The sequence below is a fragment of the Camellia sinensis genome, chromosome 5, assembly GCF_055761805.1.
Source record: "Camellia sinensis isolate YWXY chromosome 5, ASM5576180v1, whole genome shotgun sequence".
Classification (NCBI taxonomy): domain Eukaryota; kingdom Viridiplantae; phylum Streptophyta; class Magnoliopsida; order Ericales; family Theaceae; genus Camellia; species Camellia sinensis.
In genome coordinates, this window is record NC_138965.1 from 143,518,055 (window position 1) to 143,539,153 (window position 21,099).

The following is a 21,099-nucleotide window of genomic DNA, read 5'->3' on the forward strand; positions in this document are numbered from 1 at the left end:
GATTGAATTTCAGTCTCAGTAGTGCTTCAAATCAGGCTTTTATTTGAATAGACTGTGAAAAATCAAAGTCTTGTTGATTTATTTTAATTATTTTTTTGGCTGGGTTATTTTTATTTTAGTTAAGCCAATTTGTACTTTTGAAATAATACTTGAAAAGCTTTGATTTTGCTGACAACAGCCAAAATAAAAAAATTTATCCATTATCAAAAGTTTTCCTAGCAACCGACAGGACTGCCATGATTTATGAAACATAGATATGAATACAACAGGATAGAGAAACAACATGGGAAGGATACCAATATGAAAAATTTACATAAAAAAAAAAAAAGTATGATACAACGACAAATATGTATTGTAACAGCTACGATAAACTACTAAGAACCTACCAAAACTTTCAATTTAGTAGTTTTCACCTCCTGAGTGAGCATTGCATCTGCACTTTGCTAAGTCAAAAAGTGATATGTGTAGTGAGCTTTCTAGCGGAAAGGCAGACTTGAAACTGACTTATAGCATGCTTTGCTATGAAGGGAGCTTCCTGAATCAGACCAACTCAGCTGGACTGATCGATATACCAATAATCAAGTCTATAATCAAGTCTTCAGTGGACTAGTTGAATACATTGCATCAACCTAGGTGACTCGTCTAGAGTGAATATGCCACTGATGCATAAGGCAGTGTGGCACCTACTTAATCATACAGAGTTTGTAGCTAGGCATCACATACACAAAGACCTAAACATTGCGTTAGACTAGGTGGTCAAAATAGAAAAAAGATGAGCTGCTAACGTGAAGCTACCTTTGTTTGCATTCTAGAAACGGTAGCTTCCATGCCCTTCCTGCCTGCTGAAATTGATGTGAATGATCGTGACAGCTCTTCAAATCCTATTCAGTCTGATTATATGTGTCACTGAAACAAAGTGATTTTGTTTTGTCTTTGTTTTATTTTCGGATTCCGAGGATGAGCTGGCGCGGTCCAATGGTAGCCCGTTAGCATTCCTCATAGATTGGTCTACTGTTGATTAAGAACCAGGGCGTTGAACCTGTTCAAGTTGGATTGGATTTGAAAACTACACTAAACCTATATATATCTTGTATGCATGTATATGTATAAATATAAAAGTAATTTTATCATAACATATTTATTACTAATTATGTATTTAAGTATCTGTTAAATATTCTTAATTTCAGTTTTATAATGTATTCACGTAAAAAAAGATTAAGGTCATGTTATGAGGACACAAATTTCAGCAAAATTTGACATGCTTTAATTTTATAGTTTCTCAATTTTTCTGGTCTAGTACGCAAAGTATTTGAAGAAGCTAGTCTTACATTTATTCTAACAATTATACTCTAACATTACACAAGAAATGTCACATCTGTGTACTTAGAGTATCTTGAACATATATGATACTTTGATTCTAAAATTAAAGACAAATAAACTTTAATTGGGATATTTTGGGAAAGTATTGGATAAGCATTTGTGAGTATCCAAAGAGTATTGGTATCCAATACAATTTCAATATGGAAGTATCCATGCTTCATAGGCTATGATAACAGGGCTGTTGAAAATGTTAAGGTTGTTTTTTTTTTGTTTTGTTCGCTAGTATTTTTAAAAACAAAATGGTTTGTCCCCAGATTTTTGTCACTGTTTTATGTAATTGCCTAGTTGGATGCTTGTGACTAGTTCCATGTTTGGAATAAATTATATTATGAAGAAAGTTATATATATCTTTCCATGTTTACGATGATAAAAGTTGGTGACCTTTAGCTGTATGCAAAACTTAAGTTATATGTCTTTTAATAGGAATGGGGGAAGCGGAGTCAAACCTTTACCAACTAGTTAGGCAGGCTAGGTGTGAGTGTTAGAAATGTTTTGTCAATGTATTTTTGTTTCTCATTCGTTTTCTGAATTTAGAATCTTTTTTTTTTTCTTCTTTTTCTCAGGTCTGAAAATTGGGTTATGGTGTATGAGGCATAGTGGAGCCTACGGCTGTGTTTAGAGAAGCTCTCCAAACACATTTCCACCCCCACTTTTGAGTGTGGTATTTGTTTTGTATTTTCAAATTATAATTCCACACCCATTTTTGAAAACTCTTTTCCACCTTTGAAAACTCCTTTCCACTTTTGAAAACTCCTTTCCAAGCGGGAAAATTTGGCTAACCCGAACTTCCGGCCAGTTGACCGGAACAGTGTTCGGTTTTTCTTTTTTTTCTTTTTTTTTTCTCACTGTTATATTTATATTTTAAATAAAAAAATAATTCCAGAATTTTTTTTAAAATTTTTTATGATCTTTGAATAAGATTTTGGGTTATGTGTTTGGTTATGAGTTGTGAGAGAGAACGCGTAAGAGTAGCACCGATAAAAGATAAGTTGAGAGAGAATAAATTGAGATGATTTGGTCATATACAACAGAGACCAACAGAGGCAGTAGTGGAGAGATGCGATGCAGTGACGGTAAATGGAAGTGTTGAGGATGGGTTAGACCTAGATTGACGTGAGATAGCATAGTAAATAGAGATATGAATCTCCTTAATTTGACTAACGAAATGGCCTTTGATAGAGTCGAGTAGAGAAAAAAGATTCATGTAGCCGACTTCATTTGATGGGACTTAAGACTTGGCTTGGTTTGGTTTACTTTCTCTATCTTTTGTTATTATGTTTTTTTACTATTGTTTATGTTGCACAAAGCGTTTTTTGGACCATATCCAACAACCTATGAAGTAAGGATATTGATACGGGATACATATACAATACGATACGGATACGGCGACACATTAAATCTAATAAAATAGGATACGAGAATGGCAAGGATATGTTGAATTTTTCTTTTTCTTTTTTTCTTTTCTATTTTTAGTATTATATTATACATAAGCTCAAAGAATAGTGAGAAACCATTATTTAGATATTAATTATTAGAGTAAGAGAAAGTTTACTTTTTTGTTTTAGCCGATACACTAATTTGATAATATTTGAAAAGGTAGAGTGCTACTTTAATCTCACTATTTTCTTCTTGGGTAAGAAATTAGAAAATATTGAAAAATTATTCATGTATCTATTTTTTAACAATTATACTCTAATAATATGCAAAATTATTACAATTTCAATTTCATAGTAGCTTGGATATGTGACCTAGATTATCCAGAAAGTATGCAATACTTCTCAAGATTGGCATCAAATATTAGATACGTTTGAGGAAGTATTGGATACGTAACCGCAAGTATCTAAGGAGTTTCGGTGTCCAATATGGGTACAATATAGATACAATTTCCTTTTAGAAGTATCTGTGCTATGAGTCCAAGAAAGGAAAGGGAAAAAAGTTTGTTTTGAAAGGTCTTGGAGCTATACTTCTTTGATTATTAATGTTGTTGTCACTTTTCTTGCATCATTGAATGGGATGCATTTTCAACTGATCTAATATAACACCTGATTATGAATGTTTTGTATTCACACCTTTAGAGTGGGGACTCCACTAACTTTTTGAAAGGTTTTGGTAGTATACTTGATTTGATTGCTGTTGTTTTTCTTGCATCATTGAATAGGATGTGTTATAGATTGATCTGATAGATAAGACTTGAACTAATAACACCTACAGAGTGGAGACTACATTTGGGAGATAGTGTTCTCTTTTCATAGTTTGTTTAACAAGAAATGAAATATTCGAGGAGGATATTAATACTTTTTGTTTTGGTGGTTTACTTGGGTATGACTATAACTATAAATGTTGTTGTTCTTATCAATCAGAAAAGCGAAAACAAATAAATATGTAGAATATGATACATACAAATACAGTCGGAGTTTAACTGGAAAATTTTGTTTCACTTTCATAAACTATTTTCTGAATTTTTTGAATAAAATAGAAGCTAGTCCGACAAAAATAAGCACCAAAAAGGTATTTTCAAAATTTCAAAGAATATTTTTGCCTCCCCAAAAGATAAAACCCTGTGAAAATGATAAGTATTTTTAATTTTTTATGCCAAATTAGTTTTTTGTTTATTTTATTTTGTTTTTAGAAAATTTATTCTAAAAATCAAACCAAAGATAGTCTTGTTGGCTGTTTTCCAAAGAAAAAATGAATATGCTTTTTTGACAATTTTGTGTGATATTTCAGTTGTTCATCCTAATATTTTCAAGCATTAAAGGATTTGCCTCAAGAAAAAGTTCAGTTAGCTACAAAATTTGAAATTGTCAAAAATGGAACCTACTCAAGTTGTGGTGAAGGGTACTGTTGAATATGTGCGCTCCTGTTGTGAGGCTAGTTTGAAGCGCCTTGGTGTGGACTACATTGATCTCTACTACGTGCATTGGATTTACACATCAGGACCTATAGAGGAGACTGTAAGTATCTTGTTTATATTTGCCATTTACCAATGAACCTCAAGTCTAGTTCCTAGTTTTAAGTTGGCTTTGTTTTTCAGTGGTGTTTTTTTTTTTTTTTTTTATTGAACTTGTTTCAACTTTGAGTTGTTTTTTTTATTTACTTTTTAAATCTACCTAGGCTAGGGTGGTCATGGGCTTGATGACCCAACCAGCCCAATCCATTCTATGGCTTGAGATAGATATTTGGCCCATGAGTTGAGTTGAGATTTTGAGCTCGTTTACTTTTTGGGATGGGCTTGGCATGAGTAATTCTAGCCTGGCCACTCCATTTATAATATATTTAAAGCCCATTAAAGAACCCCCCAAAAAAACCAACTTTTTAGGCAATTTGTTTTTGAAAAGTACTAAACATGCATTGGTTTTTTCGTCTATAGTGTACTTTTTTCAAATCATTTCTTTTTCCTTTTTATTTATTTATTTTGTTTTTGTAAGGATTGTCTCATTTAGATGAACCTAAAATGTAAAAATCTTGAATCATTACTGACGTCGATAAAAAGTAGAAAAAAATCCCAAAAAAACCAATGCCTAAAAGGATGCCATAGTCTTTTTTTCTTTTTGACAAGATAGACAACTGGCTTATTGATTTTCTTTTCTTTTGTTCATTCTCATAAAAAGAATGGTAACTCTTGCGGAACGCGTTGATTGTGAAATTGTTAGGTAAGTCCGTTAGCTTTCCGTTTATGTGTGATCGTTTATAGCAGATGTGGGGAGCTATGGGAGATGTGAAGGTTGTGGATCTAGGATCGGATTTCTTTTTGGTAAGGCTTTCCAATAGAGATGATTATGATCATGTCCTTTTTGATGGTCCTTGGGTTATTGTAGGGCATTATTTGTCTATTCGGAAATGGCATCAAGAATTTCGTCCCTCGGAGGCGTCTCACTAAACAAGTTCTCTTCAAGGGCTATCATTGCACAAGGTTTCAAAAAGAGGTTGCGGTGGTGCGGCTGTAGTTGCGGGTTATAAAGGTCGTAGCGTAACAATTGCAGTAACCGAAACCATGATTTTTTTTATTTTTCACACAACTTGAAAAAAAACTTGCCCGATACGCATATATTTTTTTTCCAAAATCACATTTATTTGGGTTTAAAATAGGTTTTGATCAATATTTGTTAGTTTTTAAGTATGATTCAATATATTTCATATTTTTAAATCACTATAAAAGGAGCTTTTTACATTTAATTTCAATAGTTAATATGTCATAAATCCATATTGTACCTCTTATTGTTATTTATTTTTTAAGAATAATTGATTTTAAATGTCTACAATATTATTTTTGACCATTTCCTGAACTAACTAAACAAAAAAATATTTACAATTATTAAATGAAATGATTATAAAAATAAAAATTGAGACTTAAACAAAAATTATTTTTGAGCTACTGAATATTGTATAATGTGTATAATGTATATTTTGTAAGTTTTTTTATTTTTTATTTTTTATTTTTTAAAAAAGCTGTTCATGATATTGTAAATGTGTGTAATCGTGTGTAACAAGCCGTTACAGCCGTTACGTAACACCGGAACGGCCGTTACACATGTGAATTTCAGTCACATGGCAAAAGCAAGTGTAATGCGCAGTGCCTACCACCACAATTGTTGCTTAACGGCTGCAACCATTATGTAACACCACTTTTTGAAACCTTGACTGAAATGGTCTTTACCAGCTTCCTACTTCTCAGTCTATGTCTTCTCCTCAAACCTTGCATTCGTTCTTTCTGAAAGCATTCTCATTTTCTCAAGCAGAGAAAGCCTTTGAGAAGTAGTTCAGAGCAAGAAAGTCGTATGTAGTGAGGTACGGCCACACTGTTTATACCTATAGGACTTGTACGCCTGCGGAGAACTCGATGTGAGATCAGCAGCAAAAGATATTCTATGGTTACGGAATAGGTGTTTCATGCATTAGTCAACTTGCACTTGTTATATACATCCATGTTAGGAGTGGCATTACCAATAGAATCATTTAAAGAAATAGCACTACCTATTGTAAAGGAAACGTCTTCTGTTTTGGCATTTTCATGATATAACCTATAGTAAACTTACCATATTCAAACCAATTCCGCACTGATGCTGAGTCGTTAGACTTATCCACCAAGGGATTTGTGAAATATCTGTGGATTGCGTTGGGGGAAATCTACCAAAGCTAGGTAGATAGATAGACTCCTTTCCCGTTGCTAATGGAGAGTAAGAAACTCGAAACGAATGTGATCTCACACGAGAGAGCTTATAACTCTTGTTTTTCGCTAATGAAATGGGGATTCCTTACCCACTACACAGGTTCAACAATTTTGTTTGATTCCAGACAAGAAAGGGTAAGAACGCTTTAAATAGACTACAGCAGACATACGGATATACTTCCCGATCAACTGTGCAAGAGGAGAGTGGACGAAGTGCTATGGTGCATATTTCAATTCAGGTTCGCTCTGCCATTCCTAATTCACGGGATGGTAAGCCTATCCAGGGTCAGCTTGGTGATAAAAGTGGCAGTGTGCCCTAATCTAATCAATAAGGGTCTAAGCGAGGACAAAGGTGGTCTAGAGATTAAGTCAAGCTTGTGCTACGACATCCGTAAAGGGGTCAAGGCATACACCTCTGAGAGCACTCAATATGAAAGATAGATAGAAAGTGCTTGATTAGGGACTGGACTCGCCCCGGGCCCCCCTACGTGTACGGTTAGCTCTCTCTAAAAGAAGGGTGATTGTCTGGATAATCCCTAAGGTGCCTTTCTCCTATAGGCATCCCAAAGTCGGGGGCCTTTTTGTTTTTATTAGGATGGATCTAGGATTGCCTTTCCTGTACTGGAAGTTGAGCAAAGGGGCTCATCCCTTCTATGGGATTGGCTAGGGATTAACTTATCGTTTGAATATCCTATGGTTCTTTATATCTATTTTTTCTAATCAATCTGAAATAATCAAAAGAGAACTTTGACTCTTATGGTTCTAATTCTTAGATTGCTACCCTACCTATCTATTATTGAGGGAGTCTGTAGTCCCCCCATGGGCATAGCTAGTTCAGAAAAGACATGAGATGGGAGAGCGTGAGGTGGAAAAAACAGAGTAGACTAGACGCTTTCTGCCATGATATGCCGAGGTCAGTGAGCTAGTGAGGTAACACAAGACCGGTGCGGACTATTGTGGGCGGAAGAGTTTCAGTTCAAGCTGCCTGAGCTAACTGTTTTTCACTTGAATTCAACTTCACTACTCTTAGAGTGAGAAAAAGGAGTCGACATCAAAACTATATCTATGTATTATAGGTTTTGTCTTTAGCCTTGACACAAGTTGAATGAGAGAGAAAGTGATGAAAGCAAGCCACCCTTTTGGGGTATAAATTGAGGGATGTTTAACATCACTTCGCCAATTGGCATTACCTGCGTTAACTACATTACTGGAATAAAATAAAATTAAAAAAAACTATGAATTCTTACACAATGCATTTTTTGTTACGATTTCGGTGTTTTTTGTTACGATTTCGAGCTGTGTCTATCAAAATTCCTCCAGTAAAAGAAAAGAGAAAACTTCTTTTTTAGTTATTTAAATGAATCCTCCACTATGGACTTCAGCACCATATTAGTTGCCACTCATTTCTAATTAGTTGGAATCTTTTCCTTAATCTAAGTGACATTGGAAATATTTACTGATTGGTGCTGAATTTTCTTTTTGAATAGCAGATGGGAGAACTTAAGAAATTGGTGGAAGTGGGTAAAATAAAATACATTGGTTTATCAGAAGCAAGCCCAAACACAATAAGGAGGGCACATGTTGTTCATCCTATTACTGCTCTACAAATGGAGTATTCCCTTTGGATTCGAGACATTGAGGAAGAAATAATCCCGCTTTGCAGGTGCTTCATATTGCTTCCAAAATTCTGCAAGAATCTTCATGTTGAGGGTTTTTTTTTTTTTTTTTTTTTTTTCTCAAGTACAAAGGAGGTTCATCAAGAGTACATCAATAAGAAAGGCCAAGAATCTTCATCTTGAATTTACTTATATTTTATTCAAAAAATTGGAGGCTCCTGTTCAAATGTTGCTCTTTGTTAAAATAAAAAATTCATCCACAAAAAGATGTTTGAAAGGGCGGCTTTGCTTGATAGTAAGGCTTTCCGTTAGTACCCTTGGCTGCCCAAGTTCGAGTTACGGAAACCACCTCTCCAGAAGTAGGGGTAAGGCTGTGGACATCTTGCCCTCCTAAGACCTCGCTTTAGCCTCATGTATTGGGTTGCCATTTTTTATTCACAAAAATATGTTTATCAGGAGAAGACACCCTACTGTTTGTTTTAACTTTAATTTCCTATAATAATTTATTTTATTTTTTTATAGTGATTTCTTCTTTATTGGAATTTGCATCTTAAACTTCTAGCCATTTACTGTTTTTAGTTACACTTCCAATTTGTTTTGATATATCCTTTCATCATATTTTTTTTCTAAACCATGTTCTGGTTATCAGGGAACTTCGAATTGCAATAGTTCCATATTCCCCTACTGCTCATGGGTTTTTTGCTGGCAAGGCAGTTGTGGAGAGTGTCCCTACAGATAGCTTCTTGGTGATGAACTGGATCTATATCTTTTATTTTACTTCAATTTAATTAATGTTAGATAAAAATCATCTCTGTGAACTAATGCTCATGTTTTGGCTGAAAATTTATTTTAGAAAATGTTTTCCACATTATCTGGCATTTGGTACAATGGAAAATCAAAGGCAACTGAAAACGTTTTATGTGGTCGATAGAGAACGAGTTTACTTAGGCGGAAAACATTTTCTACTTTTGAAAGGTGGAAAACGTTTTCCAAAATAAGGTCTTACCAACGCTGCAACACTAGCATCACCAACACCCTAACACAGCCACCAACACCCTACCACAACCACCAACACCATCACTAATACAATGAACAACTACTACATTAGTTTCAAGGTCTCAAACAAAGATAGGAAAGCATCTTCTACAAAAAAAATTATTGGAAAATGTTTTCCATAGGAAAATAATCTTTGCTAAAACAGAGTGTTAATTCATTCAGACATTTCCTCTTTTGGTTAGTCAAACAACTAGATGAATGGATGACTGACTTTTTCTTTCTATCAGCTAGCACTTCCTAGGTTTACAGGGCAGAATTTAGATCACAACAAGATCTTTTATCTTCAAATAGAAGAGTTGTACCCTTGTTCAACTCGCACTTGCATGGGTTCTTCATCAAGGGGATGATACGATGCCTATTCCCGGTGAGTGACTAATCAAAATTTTGATTTCTTGGTAATGAATAATACATGAAAAGTTATGGAAAACATGCTGGAAGGTGAAATGAATCGTTGAACAAACCTCGAAAACTTTTAATTCCCTGGTAAGTAGTTCGATAAGTAGGAGGTTGTGGTCTTTCTTAAAATCCAACCTAAACCTTGCCGAAGTATATTTTTTGGCTTTTGAATTAAATTAAATGTAACTTCTATTGAATGATTAGTTTTTATTAGTTTTTTTGAAAATTCTTTAGTTTTTTAATCATATTTGGATGTTTACTGAATGCTCTAATAATATTTTGTTATTGTTTTAAGTGGATGTTTATGCAATCAAATCAGCTGTTAATCAATTTAAGAGAGAGATCCTTGTTGATTTTTGATGTTTATTTTCACCAAACTAGTGTTCAATTTTTTTTAAAAAACAAGTTTTGAAAACAAACCAAAACTTCCAAATGTGCTCCTTAATGTTGTATTTTGAATGGTCAAGTTAGATTTAACCTCGCATTATACATTTGCAGGAAGAACTTAGATTAAAAACCTTGATGAGAATATTGGTGCCTTGAGAGTGAAGCTCACAGTAGATGATTTAAAAGAGATATCTGATTCCGTGCCCATTCTCAAGATTGCGGGGCCTAGAATATATAAAAGTTTTACTCATGTCTCATATATTTTTGCAGATACACCACTGCCAAAGAATTCCAAGTGATTGGCTTTATATTTTTTTTGTGATGGAATTAATGTTAATAATGTTTTTGTCAATTTTGTATTTCCTCTTGTAGCTTGTTGTGGCTTTGGTGTGTCGTCTTAACAACATTGTGGCCACTGCAATTGAAACCCGCGCATGTTTGGATGTGTTCCGATGGTGTCAAGTTCGGGATATTCAAGTTCTTTCACAGATTGCTTATGGTTGGTCGAACAGCTTCGTGGTACATCATCATGCGATTGGGCCTCACAACTGCTAATTTTGGAGATTTGATCTTTACTTAATGGTTTTGATTATGTAAATATATGTAAGGTAAGTCGGCAAGTAGTCGAGTTGGCTCATGTTTTTGCTAAAACTGTCCTTCGTGGCAGTTAACAAGTAATATTTGGTCATGTCTATTATGAAAGTTGGTTTGGCTTAAGATTGTGATGTTTGTGTATCTTTTGGCTAAGCATTTTCATAGTATAAGATGAATGAGATATGAATACCAAGTTTAATGCCCAAAATGTAGCCCCATAATTGAGAAAAATAGGGGAAACTCTTTTTTAAATCTTTTTTTGTCGCATGATATGATACTAGTAGGTTAATATAGTTAGATTACTATAGTAGGTTTTACGCCATTGTATTGACTTGAATTGTAGATCTCACTTCACTGGCAATTAAATACTCTAATCATCGGTTATAGTTCGATTTCATCAAAACTTTGGCGGTAGTGGAAGAGAGGACTTTCGTTTGTGTCAGTGGTGACGACCGTGGCGGTGTTATTGGTATTGGTGGTGGTGGATTTTGGGCCAATATTTCCTTAGTCTACAAAAATGTCAAGTTTTAACCGTTCAACTAGTGACTCTAATTGTAGCATTTCTTATTAACCACCCAACTCTCTGCAACACGTTCTCTGCAACACGCTCTATTTGGCTTTGTGCTCCTTGGCGTCATGGAGGAGCTTAACTCAGCCGTCAAGTGATCTCCTTATAGCCTTTCTTATTAACCGTGTTATAAGGGGTGTTTGGGAAGTTGGGTTGAAAGAATTTTTTTGGTTAAAATAGTTTAAAAAAAATTAAAATAATTAATAAGATAAAATGTTACATTTAAATTATAATTATTTAATTTTTTTTCTCTTACAATCATCAAATCAATTAAAAAAAAAAAAAAGCCAACTATCGTCTCAAATGTAACTTTTTTTAATCAGATTAAAATAACCAAATAATTAAAAAACCAACTAAAATAGAAAATATATATTTTGACAATAGAATGGATGTTCATAACAATATATATCATCACAATTTAAAAAGTAATAGCCGATAGTAGCAGTAATATAACCGCACATCAATCTTTTATACATAAATAATAAGAAGAGAAGTCATCGGAAATCCAAATACACCAAACATGACAAGCACGCCAACATGACAACAAATAGAAGGAAAAATTATTAATTAAATAAAAAGAACTCCAAGTCTCCAACAGCACAACAGGCACACAAGCATCACCAACCACTTCCTTTGTTTCCTCCAGCTTTCATTCCTGTTAAATAAATAAAATGAAAAAATAAAATAAAACTAAGTTGTAAGAAATGTGTTAAAAATAAAAAATGAAAAACAAATTTCTTAAAGATGTATGTAAAGAATGATATCAATTATCACACGAGTGAGTCAATTACTATATACCGATTATCTTACTTGAGGTAGGACATGTGTTAGCGTGGAACTATGATGTGGAGATGCTATCTAAAATATAGTACTACCGCTTAATTTTTTACACATCATCAATATTAATTTGAATCATAACTAATGCATATTATAACAGGATTATCCCATTTTCTAAGCACAATTTTTGAGATAACTGGATAATATCTCCTCGGAAATCTTTTCATTTGTCGAACTCACTAAACTAGCAAGGAACTAAATGCTTGGATTCATCATTTGGCAGATAAGAAAACAAGTCCATATATGAATTAGTTTGGTAAAAAAATAAAAAAATAAAAAAACTCCTAAAACTCTTGTTTTGTTTCTCACCAATTTTGGTGAAAAACGATAGTTGTATTAAAAAAAAATCAAAATACTTAAACTGTCTATCTAGATACAAAACATTGTTAATAAAAAGACATGCGTTTTCTCTTTCTAAACCCACTTTCTAGATCAATAATGTGTCGACAAGATAATTGGTTGATAATTAAAGAATAAATGAGAGAGTTAGAAAGTGAATCTAATTTTTGGCCCTCAGTAGTAATATTTAAATACCATTTAATGGGACTTAAGACTTGGTTTGGTTTGATTTCATTTGGTTTGGTTTAATAGTAATATTTAAATAAAAAAACACATGTATTCTCCTTTATTTTGGTTTACCCAAACACAATGATGAGAAATCATAATTGTTTAATTTTTTTTTTCTTTTTTCACCTAAGTACTAGAAGAGAAATCATAATCACCTTGTTTGGTTCCAATTTTTTGAATTCAATTTTTTGAATTTTTTTATTTTTCGTATTTTTAATGAATTTGTTTAATATTTTAAGTAATTTTTTTACTTTTTAGATACACTTAATATAAATACAAATAAAAAGTATAATATTTTTGAAAAAAACTTTAAAAAATTCACTAAATACAAAAAATACAAAAAAAAAAGAAAAAGAAAAAAGAAAAAGAAAATACAATACATGTTTTTAATATTTTAAGCAAAATTTTTTTTTAAAAACTTTTTAGATGTACCTAAAAAATAAATATTTGAAAAAATAATAAGAATACAAAAAAAGTTTTTTAAAAAAAATGCTTATAGTATTAAAAAAATTCCCTAAAAAAAAGAAGTCAATTTTTTAAAAGTTAAATTAAGAAAATTAGAACCAAACAATGTGAATCTTATTATTCCTCTACTCACCTAACTAATTTACCAAACATACGTTGTTAAGAAAACACACACATATACATACTATATATTTAATTATACATGGTACAAATAAACTTTACCATAGCCTGCCTATCCAGTTGAAAAGCTTTATTAACTAAGTTAAACCAGAACGTATAGAAAGTGATCTATAAGAAAGGAAACCTTTTATTTACAATTTATTTTCTGGCAACAACTATTACTCACCCTGTAACTTGTGTTCTTCGTTAGTAGGGCCAGTCATTATCGTCTCCGATATACCAATTTTTGGGGACAGGGATGGACCTTAATCTTTCTGGGATGCTAACATTGTTAGGGATGACCAAACCCCGAAGCAGAGGCATTCCTCCTTCATCCACTTGTAACTCCACATCACTCCCGTAAATAAATAGAATTTCGAGTTGAGGGAACCCTCCTGCAGTGCAAGCAAATTTATATACGCCGTATTTCCACAAGTCAAGAATTGTCAGCTTTGGAAGTTTCTCTAATGACGGCATAGGATCTTCCTCCAGTTCCGATCCCTCCAAGTCGAGGTATTTGAGATTCGGTAAGAATTTGTGCATCTCTGTTGGTAGATTTCCTATTTTTCCATGTAACTTCAATTGAAGGAGGTGCTGGCAGTGAGAAAGTGGTTGCAGTGTAGGATTCCAAACAGTGTCCGTACTCGCATCTAGATATAATGTTTGGAGGCTTCTTAATCTACCAATAGAGTCTAGAGTGAACCCCTTGCTTTCTCCATTCAATACTACGTAAAGCTTGCGAAGATTGATAAAATCCCTTGATGGATTAAATTCCATCCGGTCATAAACCTCAATGAACTTTAGAGTTTGAAGGTTTGTTAGGTTTTCTACTCGGAAAGGCCACTTGAAGCGTCCAATTAAATGTCTCAACTGCTTTGCATTGCATATCTCATCTGGTAACATAATTGGGCTATCCAATTCCGAAAATTCCAGGGTTTGTAGGGTTTGCAAGTTACCAATGGATGGTGGAATCTTGTTTATTTTGGGGTCACTTATCCTAAAGTACCTCAAGTGAATCAACTTCTCTATTGCATCATGTAAGCTTACATGCTCTGTTTCTTCTTGGGAATGATTGAATATAATTTTCTCAAGATCTAACACTCTCAACAATCTCAATTTTTTGTACAGAAATTGTAACTCCCCTATTTCGGCGGATTCATTTTCCGAGTTGAACAACAAAAGGGTTCGTAAATGCAAATTTGATGACTGATCAAAGGAAGCAAACCTTTTTAATCCACAGCTATGAGAAGCTAGTCTTCGATGTTTGCAGGGAGAGGAGGGTGCGGAATAAACATTTCCATCATAGATATGAAGGAAATTCAACTCCTTCGACTTTTCAATTGCAAAATCCCGAAGAAGATCATGAACTCGGCATCTTCTAATTCTCATCCAGTTTCTTTGAGCTACTTGAATCAAATTTCTATCAATCAGCTCATTTAGATATTCTGCAGCTGTCTCCTCTAAAGTTTCTCCTTCTGCTTGTTGTATGAAACCTTCTGCCACCCATAACCATATAAGTCTCTCTGCTTCAATTTCAAAATCTTCAGGGAACAACCCCAAGTAAAGAAAGCACAACTTCAAGTGATGAGGCAAATCGGTGAAACTTAAAGCCAATATTTGTGTAACATGAGCCGCGTCATGGCTTTTAAAGTCGTCACCGCTTACATGCCGCCAGAAGCGGCCCTGCAACTTGGGCCACTCATCGGGATGTTTTCTTGACAATAGCCCACCCAAGACGACTATGGCCAGGGGTAAGCCCTGGCATTTTCTGACCATATCTCTTGCCAATTCCTCCAAGCTTGGAGGGCAACGATTTGTTTTATCATCGACCCCATCATAGTCCGGAAACACTACTATCTTACAAAATAATTCCCAACTTTCTTCTGGTTGTAGAAATGGAAGCTCATGAACATATTTTATCCTACCAGAACTCTCGGCAACAAGTTTGATACGAGTGGTGATAATTACTCTACTTCCTTTCTTGTTGTCTGGGAGGGCTCTCCTCAAGCTTTCCCAAGCATCTGTATCCCATACATCGTCAATCACCACCAGGTATCGACTTTCTTTCAACAACTCATGTAAATGGCACTCCAAATCTTCTGTTTCCATCTTTTCCAACATCTCCAATTCATCTTTGCTGGTTGGCATCTTGAAAGATTTTATTGTTTTTCGAAGAAGATTCTGGATGTTGTAATCCTTGGATACAGAAACCCAACCTTTACGCTTAAATTTATCTCCAACACTGCTACAGTTGTAAAGTTTTCGAGCTAAGGTCGTCTTACCCAAACCGCCCATGCCCACAATCGAAATCACAAATTGATGGGGCGTTTCTTGGAGAAGTTTAGATGTCAGTAACTCAACATCCTTCGTGAAGCCCACAACATGTTGGTCGTCTTCATAAGGTGTTGTCCTTCGTAGTTGCTTGAATCTCTCATTCATGCTACTTGATCCCTCCCCAGCAGCTTCGATATTTCTAATCTTGAAAATTTCATGATTTCGATCGATTTCATCAAGTCTATTCTTCCATTCTTGAATCTCCTTACCTATCCCATACTTGTTTGCTTGTTTGTAGATGCAAAAGTACTTTCTGAGGCAAGCTTTGAACCCTGTCCTTTCGGGAATCCCTCCTTCAACTTTGAGAATAAACTTGTCAATAATATCCTCGGCTTCGTAAGCAGCATCTCTAATATCGGATACCCATTTGCGTATCCTACTGTCTTGATCTTGTTTTTCTTCTGCATCTTTCAAGAAACACAACATGTATTCCAATTTGGTTCTCAGATAGTTGACTTCATCTCTCACTCCTTGCAAAAAAATTACTTGATCAATGAGAAGACCACCAAGTCTCCGCACTACGGAAGAGACAACAGCATCAACCATCCTTGGCAGTTATGTTCTTTTGTACACTCTGTATACGTATTGAATTTGGGTGGTTTGATCTCAAGAAGGTGGAAAATGTAAGGGCTTAATCACTTCGAACAACAAAGCACTTCTTTGATTGAAAATGACTTGTTGCATCTGAAAAAGAAGAGGGATTTAATGTAAGTTTTAAGCCAATACCTAATGGATGGTTTCTTGGAAACAATGGCAAGGGACTTTCAAGGGACTTGTTGAAGGGCATCTTTGCCATTGCCGGTGAGATCGAATCCCAACGTCGGTATCCTTGACCGCACAAAGTCTTCTCAAATGACAGGATGTGTTGTGTGGTCCACCCATGTCAAGAAAGAGAAGTTATTGCTCATTGTGATTGGGAAATATGGAGTGATGGTGATTTGTAATCGGTGAAAAGTACCCATGAAGCTCTTGAAAGAGAGAAGTTTGGGTAGCAAAAGCTAACGGGATAATTATTTTAAGAAAATGATATATAAATCTAATATTTAGATTTATTTTTTAAATTTAATAATGTATAAATAAGATAGTTGATTGATAATTAAAAGGGATATAAATGTAAGACAAATAAAACATAAAAGCAATTAATTGATTAATCATTAAATTTAAAAAATTAATTTAATTTTTGAATTCAAATAATACTAGTGTTATTTTATTATACGCAAAGGACGCATGCACATATGAAACCAAGAAAAGAAAAATAATATGCAAGGGACGCATGCGCGCATGAAACCAAGAAAAGAAAAATGGCTCACTTTGATGATAAGGTTTTGAGTAATTTTTTGTCACTTCAAGTGGGCCATGAAAAAGAAAAAGAACAAATGTGATATAAATTAATAAAATTGATATATTTTTAAAATAAATGTATATACATATATAATACTTTCAAGTTGAAGGGCATCTTTGCCATTGCCGATAATTAAGATCCAATAGTATCCCTGACTGCATAAGTTTCCTCGAATTGACAGGGTATATGTGTTGGGTGGTCCATCATGTGAAAAAAGAGAAGATATTGGTGGTTGGGGTCATAATTTATATTAGATGATTAAAATATATTAGGGAGTATTGTAATTTGTGATTGATAAGGAACCCTCCATGATTAATTAATAATTTTTCATGGAGAAAACTTAAAGAGAGGAGTTTACGGTAACAAAAGTTAATGGACAATTATTTTAAGAAAATGACATATAAGCTTAATTTTAAGATTTATTCTTTAATACCATTGTTATTTTATTGTATGCAAAGGACGCATGCGCGTATGAAACCAAGAAAAAGAAAAATGGATCACTTTGATGATAAGGTTTTTTTTTTTTTTTTTTTTTTTTTTGTCACTTCAAGTAGGCCATGAAAAAGGAAAAGAACAAATGTGACATAAATCAATAAAATTTATATATATTTTTAAATATATATATATATAGGAGGGTTCGAGGTTAGGAAGGTGATTAGAGAGGCAAAACTATGTTAATGGTCCAAGAGTGGTGGAATGACTGGAGGATGGGCAGCTGTAACTGTCTGGGAAGTTGAAGAGTGAGCAGCTGGGTGAGGGTGAAACAGTAGCTCAAGAAGAAATGTATAGCAGTACGCAAATGGGTAGCATCTCCCCAAATCCCTAAAATTCCTCTTGTTAAACCTTGGGAAATGGGTCCTATTTATAGGCTTTTCCTTGGTACCAAGAGGACACCAAGTGACCAATAGAGAGAAGACATGTGTCCCAGAGGATCCCATGGAATATTCTGCCATGAGCCACCAGGCTGAAGGTGCCATGTGTCCCTCTGCATGTAGTGTGTACTAATTGTTTGCCTCCGCAACTACCTTTTTTAGCCTCAGCAAGTGTAGTTGCGACAGGAGTGTTTGGCACTGCAATTCCTTTTTGAGCCTCAGCAAGTGCAGTTGTTGCGGGAGTGTTTGCCGCTGTACTTGTCTTCTCAGCTCGAACCTCAGTAAGTGCACTTGCAGTGGTAAACCTTGCTGCTGCACTTGCCTTCTTAGTTCTACTTGGCCAGTACATGCATTCTCAGGACTCCATCAGTCTGCTATCAACTATGTTCGTGTTCACCTCGGCGAAGCCTTCACCCTTAGCCACCTAACCACAAACTCCCCAGCTTCCTAGGGTGAAGGCCATAGCCAAGCCTTTTATCAGTCATGCTGTGCCTTAGTAGCAAGCCCAAAGGGGCTTCCTTAGTCTTGCCTGTGCGACTAAGGCAGGTCCATGACCTGGGTAAAGGAAAATGAGTCCCTTATGTTAGGTTTTATTTCTTGGCAATCCCGTTTGACAAAACTCCTTTGAGTTGTAATTTTATTCGCATTTTTATTTCAGTGAGGCTATGAGTGTTTAGATGCGAATCCAACCCGAATTGTGCTTTTCAGAGAAGTTTGTGATGCTAATACTTTCAAGATTGCCACTTCGCTGATTATGACGGGGATCGAGCTGCCCGGTCAGCTCGCGGGGGTCCAGGGGGCAGCGCCCCTTGGCGGGTCCGGGGCAGCGCCACGGCGGGGTCGAGGGGCAGCGCCCCCGAAGCAAAATGCAAAAATGCATTAAAAGTTGCCTGTTCGATCATATTATATTTTTCCAGTTTTTCCATTTTTTGGCCGTCCCGCTCGAGCGGGGAAAGGGACGCTCGAGCGGGGATTGGAAGCTCTCAGCATCTCTGCAGTCGCCTGTAAAAATATTGGAAGGTGTGATTTTACGCTCGAGCGGATGCTCCTACGCTCGAGCGCATCTCAGTTTGTTCGCACGCAGTTTTTGGTCAGTCCGCTCGAGCGGGCTGTGTTGAGCTCGAGCGGAGATCGCGGGACAGATTCTATAAATTCGCGTGTTGGGTCAGATTTTTAGGATAACTGCTCCAGATCTTCTTTTTGGTTTCTAGGGTTTATATCTGGGGATACTTTGGGAGTTTTCTTTGATGTTTTATTGAGTATTCAACTCATGTTCTAAAGAGAGTACATCAAAGGTTGTGTTTTGTTCTACAAAAGAGAGTGTTGTTCTTCAGTTGTGTATTCTGAAGAGTTCGAGCCTGAAGCTTTGGTGGAATCCGGAGTGGCTCATCAGAAAGACAATTCCGTGGTGAAGATGGGGTTGGAAGAGGCACATAAAGGTTGGTTCAATTAGGCGTTGTGGATTCGCTAGGTAATTGAGAGTATACCTGTGTAATTCCTTAAATCTTCTTAGTGGATTGTTCTTGTGGCTGTTGCCCGTGGTTTTTTGATCACAGTTGGAGGTGTTCAATTGTGGTTTTTTCCACGTTAAATCATTGTGTCTCTTTGTCTTGATTGTTTGATTGTTTGATTGGGATTGTTATATTCTGCTTAAAATTGATACATAATCACAAATCAACATCTAGGGGTTTTCTAGATTTTTCACCTTACACTTGGGCTACCCTGTTCCCATCTTCGCGGGATCGCCACGGTAAACTGGTACCTCTGGGCCTGCTATCAGCTCCTACCAGTAAGTCTTGGGGCCTGCTATCAGCGCCAAGTTAATGAACTTTGAGGCCTGTTATCAACCCTAGGCTAGTAATGCCTTGGGGCCTGCTATCAACGCCAAGCATTAGATGAAACCTCCAAAATATATATATATATATATATATATAATTCTAAGAAAATCCTTACCTCAAGTTTTGAAAAAGAAATGAGATGAAATATAGCGATCCCGGGTTTACCCTTGTTGTACAGTAATCCGGACATGTGTCCGTGAATGTTGGTAGTTGTTCATTTCCTAGTTTGCATCCTCTTTACTTTGTATTTTGAGTTATGGGATGTGTTGGGCAGATTTGTTACAGGTTGGTTGTGCTTGGGAGCCTAGTGTTGCTGCCCAGATTTTTGGTCCTTCGCTCGAGCGAGGAGGTTGTCGCTCGAGCGAGAGTAGTGTTGCCCCGGTTCTGGACCTGAAAGTTGTAGTTTCTGGCTCGAGCGAGCTTTTCGTGGCTCGAGCGGTCTGGGTTTTTCTTCGCTCGATCGAGAACTTCTTGGCTCGAGCGAGAGTTTTCTGTGTCTGGTCGCTCGAGCGACCAATCCTTCGCTCGAGCGAGAGTGTTTTATATCAGCGAACAGCAGCGTCTTAAACATCACTTTTTCACTTCTTTTCTTTGAACAAACCCTTAATCCGACACCCTCTCTCTCTAAACTTGCTCTCTCTCTAAGATTTGATCTCCCTAGGGTGTGAATCTAGCCTAGGGCCTTTGTTAAAAAGATAGAGGGCGTTGAGAGCTTCAATTTAATCTGAAAAAGTTTGGATTTGGAGCAAGTTGATCTTGGAGTCTTCATCTCCTTTTGGGCTAAAACTTCAAGGTAGGGATATCCTACTCCTCTCTATGGGTTTTGTCTTTAGATTTTGGTATTTTGAGATGTTGGGCTTGGTTTGGTAATTTTGTAAAAGTTTGGGGCTTTTGTGTAATTTTACAAAAGTTGGGATTTTATTCATAATAAACCTAGATGCATGTTTGGCATAGAAAAATGGAATGATTGTTGAATCATTGATGAAAATGGAACCTAAGGGTTGAAATGTTAATTATGGAAACTGACCTAATTACATTGTTTAATTAATTGGGATAATTAATTGAGAAGAATGAGGAATGAAATGTTGATTGAATATCTATTGTGCGTTTATTTTCTGTTTAGAAATAACTGCTTTGGGCTATCGGTGGAGGATAGTCGTGATTGTTGTAGACAATGCATGATGATTAGGTAAACTGAAACTAATCAATGAAATGTGTCATGGAACTTGACGGTTAATTGAATACATTAATTGTATGTATTGTGTGATTGTATATAGAACCAATGTGTTTATATACGTTATGTGTAGAGGAGGAGATAGGGGATGTACTCCGCGGTTTAGGGGAAGATAGGGGATGTACCTCTAAACCGGATAGGTATTTGGAGGAGATAGGGGATGAACTCCGTAGACAGAGCTCATATGCTTGTCTAGAGAAGTGAAGATAGAGCTCATATGCTTATCTTTGTGAAGTGTGGATACAGCTTGTATGCTTATCTGTGGATATTGTTGATATACATAT

The 21,099-nt window shown here is 35.6% G+C and overlaps 2 protein-coding genes and 1 long non-coding RNA gene across 3 annotated transcripts; 2 read left to right on the forward strand and 1 right to left on the reverse strand.

The window, feature by feature from the left end:
- The first annotated feature begins 4,190 nt into the window (after nt 1-4,190).
- On the forward strand, nt 4,191-9,097 carry LOC114312698 (putative aldo-keto reductase 1). The gene is made up of 5 exons (XM_082872178.1): nt 4,191-4,334; nt 5,075-5,188; nt 8,041-8,213; nt 8,816-8,912; nt 9,020-9,097. The coding sequence occupies exons 1-5, from the start codon at nt 4,191-4,193 to the stop codon at nt 9,095-9,097; spliced, it is 606 nt and encodes a 201-aa protein (XP_082728304.1).
- Nucleotides 9,098-9,511: 414 nt separating this feature from the next.
- Nucleotides 9,512-10,722, forward strand: LOC145788860 (uncharacterized). Its single transcript, XR_014330259.1, has 2 exons — nt 9,512-9,586; nt 10,117-10,722. It is a non-coding gene; the product is annotated as an uncharacterized LOC145788860 (long non-coding RNA).
- Nucleotides 10,723-11,610: 888 nt separating this feature from the next.
- LOC114312699 (putative disease resistance RPP13-like protein 3) lies at nt 11,611-16,391 on the reverse strand. The gene is made up of 2 exons (XM_082869936.1): nt 13,383-16,391; nt 11,611-11,822 (listed from the first exon to the last, which is right to left on the reverse strand). The coding sequence occupies exon 1, from the start codon at nt 16,073-16,075 to the stop codon at nt 13,403-13,405; it is 2,673 nt and encodes an 890-aa protein (XP_082726062.1). The 5' UTR covers nt 16,076-16,391; the 3' UTR covers nt 11,611-11,822; nt 13,383-13,402.
- Between the last annotated feature and the right edge of the window lie 4,708 nt (nt 16,392-21,099).

Excerpts from the sequence above, each read along its gene's own strand:
- LOC114312699 (XM_082869936.1), bottom strand. The coding sequence starts at position 16,075 with ATGGTTGATGCTGTTGTCTCTTCCGTAGTGCGGAGACTTGGTGGTCTT.
- LOC114312698 (XM_082872178.1), top strand. The coding sequence starts at position 4,191 with ATGGAACCTACTCAAGTTGTGGTGAAGGGTACTGTTGAATATGTGCGC. Across the intron at positions 5,189-8,040 it reads TCCTTTTTGATGGTCCTTGG|ATGGGAGAACTTAAGAAATT; the intron begins GTTATTGTAGGG and ends TTTGAATAGCAG. Across the intron at positions 8,214-8,815 it reads GAAATAATCCCGCTTTGCAG|GGAACTTCGAATTGCAATAG; the intron begins GTGCTTCATATT and ends TCTGGTTATCAG.